The following is a 16,232-nucleotide window of genomic DNA, read 5'->3' on the forward strand; positions in this document are numbered from 1 at the left end:
TGGTCCATGGAGTGCCTCGCAGTCCCAAGGCTCAGTCAAGCGGGATGCAGGGAGTGCTGTGCCCTGGTCCAGGTTGAGGGGACCTTTGGGAATTTAAACTTTTGCCCCGGCACCCACGGGGAGTGGAGGAGGAAGGCAGAGAGAGCTCGGGCAGGTGCTGTGGCGGGCGGGCTGGGCTCGGCAGAGCAGCAGCTCTGGGGGGCAGAAGCCCGGCCCGGCCGCGCTGTCAGGGCTGGCGGAGCGGAGCGGGGCCGGGCGCGCAGCGCACCTGGGAGCGGCCGGGGCCGGGAGGCGGAGGGGCGGGGACCGGCCCCCTCCCCCGGTGCACGCTGTCAGGAGCAGGCGGGGAGCCGCAGACAAAGAGCCGGGGCCGGAGCCGAGCGGGCACCGGGGCCAGGAGGGGGCGGCCCGGGGGCGGGGACGCGGCGGGGGCGGCGGCCAGAGGCACCGGGGAGCCGAGCCCGGGAGCGGGGCGGCGGGGAAGCTCGGGCTGCGCTCGCCGGGAACAAAAGGCTTCTCCTGCCTGCCCGAGAGCGCCGTGGCCGGGGGGCTCCGGAGCACCATGCCCCGCAAAGAGCCCGGCTGCGCCTGGGGGGTCCTCCTGACCCTCTGCAGCCTGAGCGCAGCCCAGCCCCTAGAGAGGCAGTAAGTACCGGGAGGAGGGCGAGCTCCCTGGCAAGGGTGGCGGGGTGGCACACACACACCCCCCTCTGCGAGAGGGCCCGGGGGTGGCTGCACCGGCCCCTTCACAAAAACCTGGGAAAAGTCCCCTCAAGGGGCTGGGGTCGGGGAGGCGAGCTGCGGCGGTTCCCAAGCCGAGCAGCACGTTTGTACTCGCCGGTGCAAAAGTGCATAGCATAGGGAAAGGAGGAGGAAAAAAAAAAAAAAAAAAAGCCTCCTTAGAAATACCTGCCTCTAGCTCCTCCAGCGAGCGGCTGCAAAGCTTTTATCTGCAAACAATTATTTAAGGAATCCGGGGTGTTGCACAGGGGCTGCTGTTGTGCTTGGGATGGTTGAAGGTAATGCTGGGCGCTCCCGAAGAGCATGTGAAGCATTCTTGTGGGGAAAATCATCCAGGGAGAAACATTTCACTGCGGGGAAAGTTCTCTGGCTTTTAGAAATTGAATCCACAGCTCGTTCCAGTGTCTTTAGGTTAACTTTGATTAAGGATTGCTTTGTTCTTTATCCTTAGCTTACTATAGCCCGTCAACTTCATGAATAGCTGCATTAACTGAGTGCCATGGAGAACTTATTTTCACTTGCTTACTAGAAAATATTTCACGTTCTGCCAAGTATTGGTGTAACCTGACAGAGCTGTTAGTCAAATGTGCTTAAAGGATCTGTCCGGTCACTGTCAAGTTAACTGCTTAATTGCCAAGTTAAATATTTAATATTCAAATGCCACTTATTAAGTGATTTAAATAGTCGCGTCAGCAGATTGATACTTCAGAAAGAGTTGCAGCAATTTAGAACAATGTGAATACATGTGCTTCACATATGGCACTGTAGTGCTGTGCTTATGTGACAGTTTGAATCTAATCATTTCGTACTGGATGCAGATGGTCCTCTTTCTCCCCCTGCAACTAGATCAGCTATGTCTGCCTTACCAAGAATTTGCAGGCTAAGTAGTAACTTTTTATTGTTATTTATTATTGTTCTGATGAATTTTCAAACCTGGCAACCATAAGGTTTTGAATCTGCAAGTACCCCATACAATTTAACTCAAATGCCACAGAGATCTGAACTTCCTTTGGGGGTAATGGGATCTCCATGGCAATGAGGCCTGCTGAGAGAGAAACATGGGGTTGGAATTTGATAAAAGATGACTTGGGAGCTGTAAAACACCATCATCCTCATCCCAAAGTGATAATTAATCATGAACTAAGGCAACCTGGCTCATGCAACTGTGGAAAGGCATAGGCTGAGAAATTTGGCTTAAAGAGTCATGTGAGGAATCGTCTCACTTAAAAAAACCCTTTTGGGTAGAAAAAACCCCATAAAGGTATGTCATGAAGAGAATATAAATGTGTTGCTTACAGCCCAACGCATCAAAGAGCTCAGAGTCTGTAATGCTTTTTGTTGACAAGTTCATGGCATGGTGCCATTCAGCACAGAGGAATGTACCAATTCCATTCAGAAACACAAGGATTGTAGTTTATAGGGGAGGTCGTCTAGGGTGGCTTTAAAACTCTGTGTGTGCTTGCTAAAATAATTCCTTTCTGCTGGGTTTTATAAACATGCAGGGTATCATTGTTTGAATAAAAAAGTGGTAGCAGAACTGAGAATTTGAGCCCAATCTTGTAACTGCAGTTTCTGGGCTGCTTCTATATGAATTGGAAGTTTAGATGCATTACATGTATGCGAGTCTGACATTTAGAAAGTGCTGAGTGTCAGCACTGAGAGTCACTTCTTTTGAAAACAGAGCCGTGAAAAATAATTGAGGCAAAAATGTTAGAAGTATCTAAACTGTTTCAAAACAAAGCATTATCTGCAAAACTCTATTGCAGGCTCAGGTACCTCCTTATTCTTGCATGAACTTCACCTTTTTTATTATTATCTAGTTATATATTTAGTTTGTTTATATATAGCGTACAAATAATTTTTTTTATATATATATATGCAATAAACATAAATATCAACATCTTTAAATATTTAAATACTAAGGATTCGTAAGCCACTTAGGTTCAGTTAATTTCTGTGTACATTCTGTCTTCATTTATGCATATTAGATATAGGCCTAGAATGCTGCTGGTCATGAATGTGACTCTACAGGGGCAAATATAAAGATCACACTCTTGCTGCTGTTCTTAACAGTCCACTTCCAATTTTGCTCCTCAGGGGCTATTTGATTGCAGCACCTTCTGTTTTCCGATCTGGTGTTGAGGAAGCTATAAGCATAACCATCTTTAACTCTGTCAAGGAGACAACAGTCCAGATTCAGTTAGTAGTCAAAGGAGAAACTGTGTCACGAGGCCACGGAACAGTTCTGGGTAAGTTCCTGTAATTCTGACCTTGACAACTAGTTTATAGGTTGATGTGCTGTGGGAGCACATCAGTATCTCTTAGAGAATTGTTTTAGGTGATCACAGAACTAGAACCAAACTAATATTTAATTCATTGACCACTGCTAAACATTCTCAGTTGATTGCGCTAGTGTGGTTTTGATGTATGTGATCTCAAACATTCAAGGAATGTTGGAACACCAAGACATACGGAGACTCTGGATAATTGATACTCGAGTTTTATAGTGAGTATCTTTCCTTTTGAAACCTGAATGTTTGTCACTAGGGAGCTGTATACGGAATAAAATAAGTTGGCTTTAAAACAAAATATAAACTCTATAAAAACTTCATAATTTTCTACCCTTATTTTAAAATGAGTACTGGAAATGCAATCTCCCCATCTTCAGGACTGAGTATTGCTGAGAGAGGTGGTAATTTTTGTGCAGTTGGATAAGTGTTTAAAATCCAAGACCGATACCTCGCTGTCCCGTGTGTAAAGACAAGAAGTGTTTTGATGATGTCCAACTTAATACTTAATTAATTTACATTAGTGAAAATGAAAATCCAGTAGTGCTGTTCTACCGCTGCTAGTAGTGGTGTAAGCTGTAATGTATACAAGGCTCAGGCAATCAGAGTCTTTAACCATCATGTTTTAACCCTTCTGTGTGTAAAAACTGGCAGTTATATAAAAGCCATTTCCTTTCTTGGAACAGATTGTCTCTGGTTTTATCTTCCCTTTGTCGTCTTTGAAATTGGCTGACAATTGTTAAGTAATTCAAAGGGAGTGATGCTTACACATGTGGACAACATATGCTAAAGAGAGATCTTAGGTATGGCTGTATCCAGCAATCACAATAGATTCTATGAGTGTTTGTTCTGAGAATTATTCAAGTCCCAAAAGAGGTCACGTCCTTTTTACAGCAAAATACTTCTGTAAGCATAGGATGGCCTGTGCTAAAACCTCAGCCTCACTGGTACTCTCTAACCATAGAGCACTTTGCAGCTTACCTTGGGCAAAAATTGTCAATAAATGTGGACCAAGTTTATTTTTGAGAACTCTACTGTTCACCCTGCAGATTGTTTTACACAGTGCAGGAAAATTACTTCAGGTGAAATCATAATGAAGGGGTATTGCAGTTAACTGTATGACGTGGGGTCTCCTTTCACTCAGCTGCAAATGTCTAAAGCGTTAGTACCTTAGCTTTGGAAGAATAACTCTCTCTCTCTCTTTTTCCTTTTAGATAAAGGAACAATTAAACTGAAGGTGAGTGTCAATTATTTTAAGACTTTGGTGAAAACATGAGGGACTTGCCTTCAACCACACCAAGCATTGCTCTCTGAGCAGCTGCGGCACAAATACGGGTCACATTCTGGTGCACACACTAAGGATGGAACAACATTCACAAGAGGAAGAGTGGAGAGTGAGAAAAACAAAGCTTAATCCATCACAACTCCTCTGTCAGGGCCTGACACCACTGAAGAAAATCAGTGACTGAACCTGTGGGTCATTGTTCAACAAGAAGTTCTATGTTGTGATTATTTTATAAGAATGGCACTACATATTCCTATGTAAGTGATGTGGAGCACTGGACAGACCACAGAAGTTCATAGAAATGGCAGAATATTTAACGTTGTGTCTCTGCTAGTTATTCTTGTACTGCTACATCATTTAAAAAACATAGGCTTACACCAGTTTTGTCTACATTTTAGCCTTTGACATTAGTGATTTTGCCATCAGCATAGTCCATAAAATGAAGCTTACCCATACGAAAGAGATGCGGGGAACGAGAAAAACTTTTTATTTCCAAAGAGGGGTTTTTAGTGGAGTGAAATGATGATGAATTTAAATGCAGTTCTGGCAGAGAGTTTCAGTAGCCATTAAAAAAAAAATTACATATACTTGCCTTAGTAAATAACACTTTTTAAAGTAATAGCTGGCTTTATTTCAATCCCAAGGATACAGAAGATCTGGGGTGCAGTGAAAGGTATTAATTCCTACAGCAGAAAGATATCCTGTAAAAGATGTCCTCTGCTTTGTACCTTGTGTGAGTTATCCTTCCTCATGCCAAGGAGTGAGCTATATGCTACCAGTTCAGAGTTCACTGCTCATTGAAAGAAGTAATTTAGTTTCTGCTGTATGTAGGACTAAGTGAGACCATACAGAGAAAAATGAAGACATTTTCATGGTTTCTGTGAGATAATCTGGCTGTGCTTCCATGCTCGTATAGGACCTTTGTCTCCATCCCTCTTCCTAGATCTTTGAAAATTGGGGTGTAAATTCAAAGCAATATGAGTTTTCAGTCTTGTTGATTAAACACCATCAAAATATTTTGAACTGAAAGAGGTGTATTATGTTTGGTGATTTCCAGTGGATTTTTATAACTTCAAATGTAGGCAAAATGAAGCTGGACTGAAGAACAAGTCTTAAAAATGTTGAATCTCTTAAGTTAGGACTTGCTTTAGAGTTGTCACCCCTGACAGGAGGAAATGGAGTGGGTGGAACAAATCATATAAATATTAAATTGTGATGTGCTTCTGGAATAGCAGTAGCTAGCACCATGCGGAGCTGTAGGCTCTGGATAGTTTGCCAGACTAATCAGCATATGACCCTGGGAAAAAACCTGTCCGTATTGCATCTCTAGCTCTTGACTGAAGCTGGTCATGACTGAATGAGGTTTTTCTATGCAGTGCCATAAGAAAAACACTCTGTTTCTTTGCAGCAGATCCAGGTATTTGGGAACAGTTCCACTGTGTTACTGTAGCACAGCCTAGATGCCTTCACTGCACTGACTGCACATCTACATTACCGTTGGCCTATAAGTAAATTAAAGCCTTTGACTTACGGAAGTCTAACTAGCTCGGTGATGGTCTGTCATGACTGACCGGACCTACTCTGCCTGCGTGGCACACTCCGGAGTTTTCTTTGCCTTCTCTGTAATTACTATATGACTGATGTTGATATTGCTCTGTCCTGCCAGTAGTTAAACTGTCTGGAAGTCAGGTCTAGAAAGGGTTTGATACTCCCCCACCCTTTACTGTGCTAATATACAAGTACATAAGTATCTATTTCTTTCATTTCAAGAAGGTATAATATAGACCTAGGTAATAGGAAGCATCAGCAGTTATGCCAGATGTTGTAGATTTCTTTATCCGAAGAGTATAACTCACTGTTGAATAAAATCTGCAGTGTCATTGTTGATTTCAGATTTATTTACTTTATTTTATTTGCTCTCAAATTATGACCTATTATCATAATATTTGTGCATTATCAGATTTTTTACTTTCTAATTTTTAATTTAATGTAATTTTAAAAGTCTCATATCTCTGAGCATCTAGATGAAAATGTGCAAGTATGCATGCTTTGGTTTGGTTTTTTTTTGTGTTTGTTTGTTTTTGTTTTGTTTTGTTGTTTTGTTTTTGTTTTTTTCCCTCTATCAGTAGAGCCATGTCTTCCATAGCATCGTTCATTTCCCCATGTAACACACCTTCTTTAGTGGAAGCTGCACATGTAGATCAAATATTGCTTTGCTTGAGTGATAAAGAAAGGGTAGAGGAGAATTTCCTGCCGTGTTTTTAGCATGACTTTGCCTCCTTTGAAGTTTATACATTGTGAAAGATCTAGTATGTTCTTCATTTTCTTTTTATTACTAACACATAGTTAGACTGAAATGCAGCAGGTGGCTGCTCTGTGCTCACTTCACTGTCAGTTATATTCCCCAGAAAGCTCAAGGCTCCTTACGTCATGGTTTGTTTTCTAGGTACCTTCAGGACTTCGTGGACAAGCGCATCTGAAAGTCTGGGGCAACCGGCATCTAGCAGAGGAAGGCTACATTTTTCACAACTATACCACAGTAACCATTGATAGCAAAGGATCATCAGTGTTCATCCAGACCGATAAACCTGTTTATAAACCCAAGCAGAAAGGTAAAGTGACCTTGGAGAACTTGCCAGATGATAGGGCTGCTTTCAAGCAAAACACTTTTTCAAAGGTAGATTCTAGGATCAAATACTCTGTTCAGTGTCAGCTGTGATGACGAATAAATTTTCTCTTTTCCCTTTTTAGTGTTGATAAACCTCTTTATGGTGACTTCCGACTTGAGACCAGTCAATGACAGGGTAAAGAAAACTGTTTTCTTTCACACTGTAAAATATGATGGAATACTCGGCAACCTGTATTTTATTCTAATGTACATTTATGCAGAAATATAATTGGATTTTTTAACATATTTAGGCATATCTTGTGATTGCTTGCTGTTATTTACATTTTTTTTTTCATGTGTCACATTACTGTTGAAGGAGTTTACTCACTAGTGCTAGCAAATACAATGTAACTATGCTGAAGCAGTTAGAAGAATTTTCCAGAGACTTGTCTATTTAGGCAGTGCACAGATATGCAAAGTATTACTTTTCCAGTTAGATGTGTGAGTCAAGTGTATGTTTCTCAGGCTACTCCTACCAAAGAAGAGATGTTTAAACTTTGTCACTGTGCATCATACCTTGCTTATGTCAACTTGGCAGTTCATCACAAGAAGCAGAAAAGTAGCTTTGTTTCATAAAGCCTTTTATTCTTTGTTTCTTTTCTTTTTCTTTCAGATTGAAGCTTATGTGGTGGTGAGTATCTGTCTGCCAATCATCTAGCATGTATCTTGTAGAGGCACAAATTCTTGTAGCCTTAAGAGGAACAAGTCACACATCTGTACCTTTTCAAGTCCATTATGGCCATTCCCAACTGTAACCTATGCAATTATCTCTATCCCTGTGTCTTTAACTGATCTTTGTGTCTTGCTTTTTTGTTATCACCAACAAATATACTTGTTTTCTACTTCAGTTTCAGAAATCCATTCCCATTTTTCAGCCTGAGAAGAATTGGCTAGATTCACTGGGATATATAAATGTAACAGTCCCACTCAATTTCTCCCTTCTTTTCAATGCAGACACACTCCTATCCTTCATCTGGCTGGGCTGATATAGCAGGGCCAATCTCATCTCTGCACCCAAACATTATGATAGTGGACAATAGAAATTCATGGCAAGGAAAGGGTGCTCCTGTCTTCTTCCTTATGAGGTGAATGAGAGGTTCCTTCTGTGTCTAGTCTTTTTTTATCTTTTTTTTTTTTTTTTTTTTTTAAACCATGTGTTTTCTTTAGCTGTCAGCAAGCAGAAGAATTCACCCTCTTCTCTTGTTTGCGTTCAGTCACAGATTTAATGCTGACAAAAACAGTGGAATTAATTTCATCTGACTTTGTCATCTAAAAATTGTCTTGCTAGTTGTACAGCTCCCTTTATGAATAGAAAGAAAGCGTCTTCAGAGGCCAGTTCATCCAATCCAAAATAGGTGTCTTAAGATAGGTGGAAAATCTGCAGCTTGACAGTTCTTACCTGTATACATTGGTTATAGAAGCAGTGTCCTTATATGAGTACTGAATTTTAGAAAGCAGATACCCCCGGTAAAGTATCTTCAGAAAATTTTTGACAGATATTAGTTACATTTGAGCTGTTAGTGAAGTGTATATGTTACAAAATGAAGTTCTTTGTTGCAAACTGAGTTAAATGTGTTAGTGATATTCATTTTCACTGTGATGTTTCTCATTCCTAAACCACTATGCAGGATCCTCGGGGGTCTCGTATGATAGAGTGGAGCAATTTGAAGCCATTTTGTTGTGGTAAGTTGCAGACTATTTTTCCTTGATATACTGTTATTTGCCTTTGTTTCTGTTTATACTGAGTCGTGTTCATTAAGCCTTGACAGGGGCTGACAAGTGACACAGAGTTCACTGTGTGTTGTTTCCTTTTTCAGGTATTGTAAATATGACTTTTCCTTTGTCTGATCAGCCCGTGTTTGGTGAATGGCTCATCTTTGCTGAAATGCAGGGTCACACGTATAACAAGTCCTTTGAAGTTCAGAAATATGGTGAGTTATATTCAAACCAACTTTGACTATAACCCAAGTGCATTTGGAAGAACAAACCATTATGAAATGTTTTCACTTGATATGAAACACTCAAGAAATAATGCATTTAAAATGTCATGAGGAAAAATTCTTTAGGGGCTATATACTTCAGGGATGTATATGCAATTTAACCAAGCCCTTTGTTCCTGTCCTCCACACTTCATAAAGTAAAGGACCTGAAATGGAGTGTCATATTGCACCATCTATTCATGTAACAAAGATTTAATTTTGTGTTGGAAAACTCTTTAAGGTGCTTTCAGTCTGTCAGTGCTTTCCTCGAGCCCTCCCTGGAGTTCTGAATTCTTTTTTTGCTACCCCCCCTTCCACCCCCAACTTTCAGTCTCAACGTCCCTCTGTTTGATGAAAGGTGGGGGGCATCATTACACTCAGCACACCATCTATGACATCTGATCTGATCACACAAGCATATATAAACACTTACAACTACTAATATCTCAGCTCTATTCCCAGCACACTGTGGAGGAGTCAATGGTGAGTTGTCCTCTTTACCATGTATCTAAGAGATAAAGCTTGGGCTCAAATCCTGGAACATACATCCCTCTGAAAAAGAGTAAAAATCTAAGGGTGTTTTGCTAAGGTCATCTTGCCAAGATGGTCTTGTTTTGCTACTGTTGTTGATTCATTTTATGCTGAGTGCTGTCCTGTCTAATGTTAGCTACACTGCCCTCATCCGACCAGAAGCAGTGATCTTGTCAGAGCTGTGTATGCTTTTCATATAATCTGGACAGTAAGATCTCCTTGAAAAGATTCTGTTGTATTTCTTTTCATTGTAGTATTACCAAAGTTTGAGTTGCTGATTGACCCCCCTCGCTACATTCGTGACCTTTCACTGTGTGAAAAAGGAACTGTCCATGCCAGGTAGGAACATGTCCCAAATAAAGTTTCGTTGCTATGGATTGTAGTACAGCCACAGGATGGTGCAGTTACCGGAGCTTGGATCTCATCTGCTGCAGACTTTTCAGATGATTTCTGGTCATTGTCAGAAGCTTTCCTATGTAAGAACCTTCATAAAACATGTTAACAATAACAAGCTGGAAAACCATCTGTGATTATTTTTTTATATTTTCTACATGTGCAGGTCACATGGTACTAGCCTTGATATAAACAGAAAAACAGAAAGCTGCAAGTTATTAATTATCTTCTTTCAATTTCAGGTATACATTTGGAAAACCGGTGACAGGAAAGTTAATTGTCAATATGACTATAAATGGTGTGGGGTACTACAGGCATGAAGTGGGACACCCTGTCCTCAAGACCACTCAGGTGAGGGAGACTGTTGTGTCAGCTGCAATGAAATACCTGACCTGTACTCTTTGACATTAATACCACAACTCTATTTTATGTTACTGATGGGAGATCAGAAAATAAATTAATAGATTGGGTCCTGCATAATAAAAATATTACATATTTTTACATGATATATTTATGATTTGGGGAGATGAGAATTTGTTGACATGTTAATCTGGTTTTAGAATATATGGGGCAGAAGGAGAACATGAGAATGAAGGACTGTGGCAGAGCTAGCCTAGACTATGGATAAGGGAGGAAAATGAAACTTGCTTTCTTTCCTTCTTCCTTCACCCACTCCCCAGTTAATTCCCTCCACTCCACCACCTTTAAAAAAATACTGCTGAAAACTTGTATCAAGTGCCTAAGCTTTAGATTTGGCTTCCAGGCTCTTTTTGAATGTAAATGCAAACTTATCTTTCTGTTCCCCAACACGCTTTGTAGATTGATGGCTCTGCTGTTTTTGACGTATGTGTGAAAGACATGATGCCAGCTGATGTTCCGGAACATTTTCGAGGCACAGTCAATATCTGGGCCACAGTGATCAGCTCTGATGGGAGCAAGCAGGTTACATTTGATGACTCAACACCGGTTCAGAAACAGCTGATTGATATCAAGTACTCCAAGGATACCAGAAAACAGTTCAAACCTGGGCTGCCTTACAAAGGAAAGGTAAGATTAAAAGTAGAGATGCTGACATGTGGCTGATATAAGGTTCCACTGGCTTGATCCCAGCATGTTACCCCATGTTCTGGTGTGGTTTTCCTACTTGCTGTGTCTGTCATTGACTGGAATTGCCTATAATGTAAAACCCGTTGTTCTATAAATGAAACACTGTGTAGGTAGAAGTCACTTACCCGGATGGAAGTCCAGCTGACAGAGTCACTATCCGAATTAAAGCTGAACTCACGCCAAAGGACAACGTTTATACAAGTGAACTGGTATCAAGAAATGGCCTGGTGGAGTTTGAAATCCCTTCCATCCCTACAGCTGCCCAATATGTCTGGCTGGAGGTGGGTGAAAGCTCTTTATAGGATTAGTGGGCTTTAATGTAACTAATCTTGTCAAACCTGCACTTTATAAATCAGTGCTACAAACAGGAAATCAGTGCCTTTTAGCGTCAACTTCTTGATTTAAATGCAGCAAACACTTGCTTTGTTTCTTGCTGCCAATATAACTGATGTTGATAACCATCATGAAAAGACACTTCTCCAAGTACAGCTTAACATACTAGCAAGGGTCCTGTATTTGGAGAGTACTGTTGCTATGTAAAGATGACAAGAGATGAACAGCTCAAAAGCATAAAATGAGAGATGGGGATGTAGTGTAAAAGAGTACAAATCAGGCTTTCTATGTGTGCATAACATTCAGATGTAACTTTTATTAAGACCAAAGTGACAGCGATTGATGGCAAACCGTCTGGGGACCAATATCTGCCAAACTACTTGTCCATCAGTAGCTGGTACTCACCCAGCAAGTGTCACATCCAGCTCCAGGCACCAGATAAACCTTTCCAGGTATGTTGGCTTCATATTCCATCATGGCAACAACTGTTTCACTTAAAGTACTTTGTTCTAATTAAATATTTTTAGCCATTTCTGTTTCTGGGATCCTGGACTGCTGTTGTTTCCACTACAAAGGTAGTAGCTGCACTTCAGCCACCAAATAATTGTTCAGTGTGGGCTGTACACAGTTCTAAGCAAAGTACCTTTGATGTTTTGTGCAGCATCTCATTCTCTGTGTTGTGGGGAAAAGGGAGAGAGCGTGGATATAGGCACTGACAACATTCACATTTTTCATATTGGAATGTATGTTCTGTGCAGCTCCAGCAACATTCACATCTGAATTCTTTGGTGAAAATGACGTGGTTTAGTTCAGATCAACAACTGTTGAAAGATTGGAAGTGATGGTAGTGAGAGTAGTTTAATTACTAAAGATCCAAATTAGGGCTGTGTATTCTCACTAGAACTTCCAGTTTAAATCTCAGATGGATCTGTTTAGTCTTCCAGTTATCAAAATATGAACATAAATTATCTCGTCTTCTTTTGTAGTTTTCGAGGGGCCTCTCTAAAAATGTAGTCCTTCCATATAAAAGTTGTCGTGATCTCTCCCCTAAAGGCAAGATCTGATTTAACAATGATTCCTGTTGCATATTGTTTTACTGAGAGTTGTTTAGGGTTTGTTCTCTACCCAAGAAAATGGTCCAATGGTCTGCATATTGTTTTGTGGGAAAAAAAAGTGCGTTTTGGCAATATACACACTTAGATTTCTCTTATCAGCAGTTCTGTCAGGTTGGTTTCAGACTCTTTGTATCCAAATAAGAGCGTTTTTTTTTATCATTGCATTTCATGGAAGTTTAATGGCTAATTAATCTTTTACAAGTTTCCTGAGGTATGGAAAGGGGATTATACACTGCTAATCTGAACACATTGTTCTTATTATAACCTGATTAGAACTAATTCTTCTGTGGGAAAGCTAGGAGTTGGATGACCAGCTGATGTGGGAACTGTTTCCCTGCTTTGCCAGCTCTTACTGGGTGTTCCAATTAGCTACATTCATTTTTTAATGAATTGTTTCATCATTTGCACTGGGGAATTCTTAATACTTCAAATATTTAATGTCACGAGGCACTTCTTGGACTCTGTGGCATTCTCACTGTATTTAACCATTAGTAGCTCCTTGTATTCAAGTCCTTGCCATTTTGGTTTGTACCATATGTATATTCTGGAAAGATAACACTGTTAGTGATGAAGAAAGAGGTTTTTCAAAAGTTTTCATAAGGATTTAACGTGGCTGTTCAGCCTTAACGATCTTAGTTGAGCATTGCTATGCTTTAAATGTCAGGCAGATCAGGAGTGGAAGTTGCTGAAGAAATCCTACTTAACACAAGCTTTTGCTGCTCCTCATATCCCAGAAACAAGAAGTTTATGTTCCTAGGAAAGTTGGCTGCTCCACAGAAGGCTTATTGCTCAGCCAGATATGACCCAGTCCTAATTCCGTGACTGAGCACTGATGTCTATTCTGTTAGGATCAGTGGTATTTGAGGGATTTTTGTCTCCAGGGTACTTAGTACCTCTGGGTACAGGACTCCAGTGCACAAAAAGTGCAGGAAGTCAGTGTGCTGATCTGAAGCCTTTTGCAGGCATCAGATGAGGTTAGCCAGAAAAAAGCAGCTCTCTTCTCGTTTGTGTGTTTGACAGCTTCTTGAGTGCCAGACTTGCAAATTAATATCAAGACTTGTGTAATTTGAAAGCATTTTCCCTCAGATCTATTCCCAGTAATTTCATGCCACATTGGTTATGTTTGACTTAGTATTTGCCATATGAAAGTAATCACCATGTATAATCTCAATTAAACTGCAAAGACTATCAAGCGCACATCTCTTCCCACCCCCAACCCATCTCTTTCTTTTTTGGGCTGGACTACTGAAGGGGTGTCTAAAATTCAACCAATTCTGACAGCTGCTCTGTGCCAAAAGGCTTAACTTTCAGGATTCCAGAGATTTCTTTATTGTTTCGTTAATGCGTACAACCCCCCAGCCCATTCTCCTGTTAGATTTCCAGGGTGTGAAGAGCTGAACACAGGCCCCTTTTTATTGTGAAGGAAGTCAATGAAAACAGTGCTAATGTAATATACTTTTCAATGCATACATTTCTTAGGAGAGGGGTCACATCTCTTGTGGACTGAAACTCAAATAGATTTCTGTGCTTTATAAATAAAAAGCATGCATTGCAACAGACCCAATCTTTTGCTTTTCTGTCTCTGGGTGCAGGTAGGAGAGGAGGCTTGGATTGCAGTGAAGTCCACATGTCCTTGCAACTTCACTCTACATTATGAAGTGGCATCGCGAGGCAACATTGTCCTTTCGGGACTTCAGCCCAGTAACATCACCCAGCAGAGGAGCAAAAGAGCCACCTTTCCCTTTGAGAAGAACATTGATATCACACGCATCCCAGGAACAGGTAGCTAGCGTCAGAAATATAAGCTCACCCATATTTTTCAGGAAAAAACAACCTTTCCACAAACCTAAGTATCCCCTTTTTTGAATTTGATGCTCCTTAAAGGGCATAGAATAGTTTTGTGCAAGAAAAACAGTGATATCCATTGCACACACAGTCATACAGAAAAAAGATAAATTTCTTCAAGAGGGTTAACTCTTGGAGAGTTCTCTAGTCTTTCTGTAGTCTTTCTCCGTTAAGAAAACTTTCTTTATATACTTGGCTTGGGATCAGTTGAGTGGAAGGGAAGTGTATGGTGGGGCTGAGGCAATTTACTAAGACGATTGAGCTTAAACTGGGAAGAGGACATTATATGGGCTGATAGCATGGATCAGGCTAAAGGAGATCATCATACAGTTAGCATGGAGAAGGGAAATGATTCCTAGCTTGTACAAAGAATAACAGAAAGTTACAGATCTGGTGAATTCAGGGAACAGGGGGATGAAGAACGGTATACTTGGGAAGATGTGTGTGACAGCTGCCGAAGGAAAAGTCCATCTGTCCTAGTAACATCTGCAATAGTGGCCAGTTTCAGGGAGTCAGGGAAAAAATAAAAGAAGCTGCCCTCAGTGTACCCACCCAGCTTCTGGTAGTCAGTGGTTGAAGAATTTGTAATAACTTTCTGTGCTGAAGGTTGGTTCTGAGCTGTTTTATTTACAGGTTGCCTAGAGGCATCGTGGTTGCTCCATCATTGGAAGTGTTCAAGGTCAGGTTGGATGGAGCTTTGAGCAACCTGGTCTAGTGAAGGATGTCCCTGCCCACAGCAGGGGGTTGGAACTAGATGATCCTTAAAGGTGCCTTCTAACCCAAACCATTCTATGATTCTATTTAACTGCTGCTAGAGAAACAATGCTCTATAAACTGCATAATCCTTTTTCAAATCCATTTATACTTTTTCTCTCAGCAGCATTCTGTGGCAATAGATACCCTTTTTTTTGTTTATTTTAAATTACTTCATAACTTAATTGTATATTTCCTTGATTTTTATGGCAGGAAAAACACTGGGCAGTCATTCTCTGGCCACCTTCTCCATACTGCTCATTATGTTATGGGTGTTAATTGCCTATTAGCTTTCATAAAGAAAAGAAAATGGAAGGGAAAAGATTCTGAATTCAATAAGAACGTGTGCAACAGGAACAAGGATGCAAGTTCTGGATGGAGAGTGCTGTGTCTTGCAGCATTTGGATGGGGCAGGAAGAAAGTAATTTTCATAAATAAAAGTGTCATTTTTACAATTTATTTTTTAGCACCTACCAGTATCCCTGCAGCAGAGGTTGAAGTCTGCGTGACATTCCTCCGTTTCTCAGTAGTGCACAACATGGCTCCCTTGGGCCGTCTTCTGGTGTATTACGTCAGGGAGAATGGGGAAGGGGTCACAGACAGCCTGCAGTTCACTGTGAAGTCCTCCTTCGAAAATCAGGTATTGGCAGTGCAGCTAGTGGAGAGGAAGGGGTGGTGTCTTGTTCTTCTTTGTAGTTTTGCCTGTTGACTACAAGCTGAGATGATGGGATTGAATGTTAAATTCCTAGGTTGCAGTGACTCTCTCAGCAAATGAGACCAGACCTGGTGATGTTGTGAATGTCAAGATCAGAGCTGCAAAATCAAGCTGTGTCTGCATTGCCACTGTGGATAAGAGTGTCTACTTGCTGAAGACAGGTTTTCAGCTGACAGCCAGTCAGGTAAAAGGAAGCTTAAGGCACTGGTGTCTTTTTGTTAATGCTGCTACCTGCACTTTACCTGTAGTAAGTAGCCTTTATACCCAAGGACAGCAGTCTCTTCCCTTTCCCTGCAGGTTTTTCAAGAGCTTGCAGAATATGATGTGTCTGATGCTTTTGGAGCTCCGAAGGAAGAAGGGCACTTCTGGTGGCCAGGCATGTCCTCGCGTAGACGCCGTAGATCTTCTGTCTTTCCCTGGCACTGGGACATCACCAAGGATGCTCGCTTCGCGTTTACAGTAGGAAGAATCAGCCTCAC

At 41.1% G+C, this 16,232-nt stretch overlaps 1 protein-coding gene across 3 annotated transcripts in view; it reads left to right on the forward strand.

Moving 5' to 3' along the window:
- Positions 1–457: 457 nt before the first annotated feature.
- Positions 458–16,232, forward strand: part of CPAMD8 (C3 and PZP like alpha-2-macroglobulin domain containing 8) — a 58,366-nt gene continuing 42,591 nt past the window's right edge. For 2 of the 3 annotated variants that reach the window (XM_032994717.2, XM_032994718.2), the window contains exons 1-17: positions 458–645; positions 2,839–2,990; positions 4,244–4,266; positions 6,761–6,926; positions 7,066–7,118; positions 7,596–7,613; positions 8,611–8,665; positions 8,800–8,913; positions 9,747–9,831; positions 10,128–10,236; positions 10,705–10,932; positions 11,103–11,273; positions 11,649–11,777; positions 14,033–14,222; positions 15,506–15,678; positions 15,788–15,937; positions 16,051–16,212. In XM_032994717.2, coding sequence (XP_032850608.2) covers positions 563–645; positions 2,839–2,990; positions 4,244–4,266; positions 6,761–6,926; positions 7,066–7,118; positions 7,596–7,613; positions 8,611–8,665; positions 8,800–8,913; positions 9,747–9,831; positions 10,128–10,236; positions 10,705–10,932; positions 11,103–11,273; positions 11,649–11,777; positions 14,033–14,222; positions 15,506–15,678; positions 15,788–15,937; positions 16,051–16,212 — 2,061 coding nt within the window. In that variant the 5' untranslated portion in view covers positions 458–562. Of the gene's footprint in view, positions 646–2,838; positions 2,991–4,243; positions 4,267–6,760; positions 6,927–7,065; positions 7,119–7,595; positions 7,614–7,994; positions 8,068–8,610; positions 8,666–8,799; positions 8,914–9,746; positions 9,832–10,127; positions 10,237–10,704; positions 10,933–11,102; positions 11,274–11,648; positions 11,778–14,032; positions 14,223–15,505; positions 15,679–15,787; positions 15,938–16,050; positions 16,213–16,232 lie in introns of those variants that run through there. The other variant, XM_032994720.2, reaches the window with a different exon arrangement.

The sequence above is a fragment of the Tyto alba genome, unplaced genomic scaffold, assembly GCF_018691265.1.
Source record: "Tyto alba isolate M040663 unplaced genomic scaffold, T.alba_DEE_v4.0 Super-Scaffold_20000042, whole genome shotgun sequence".
Classification (NCBI taxonomy): domain Eukaryota; kingdom Metazoa; phylum Chordata; class Aves; order Strigiformes; family Tytonidae; genus Tyto; species Tyto alba.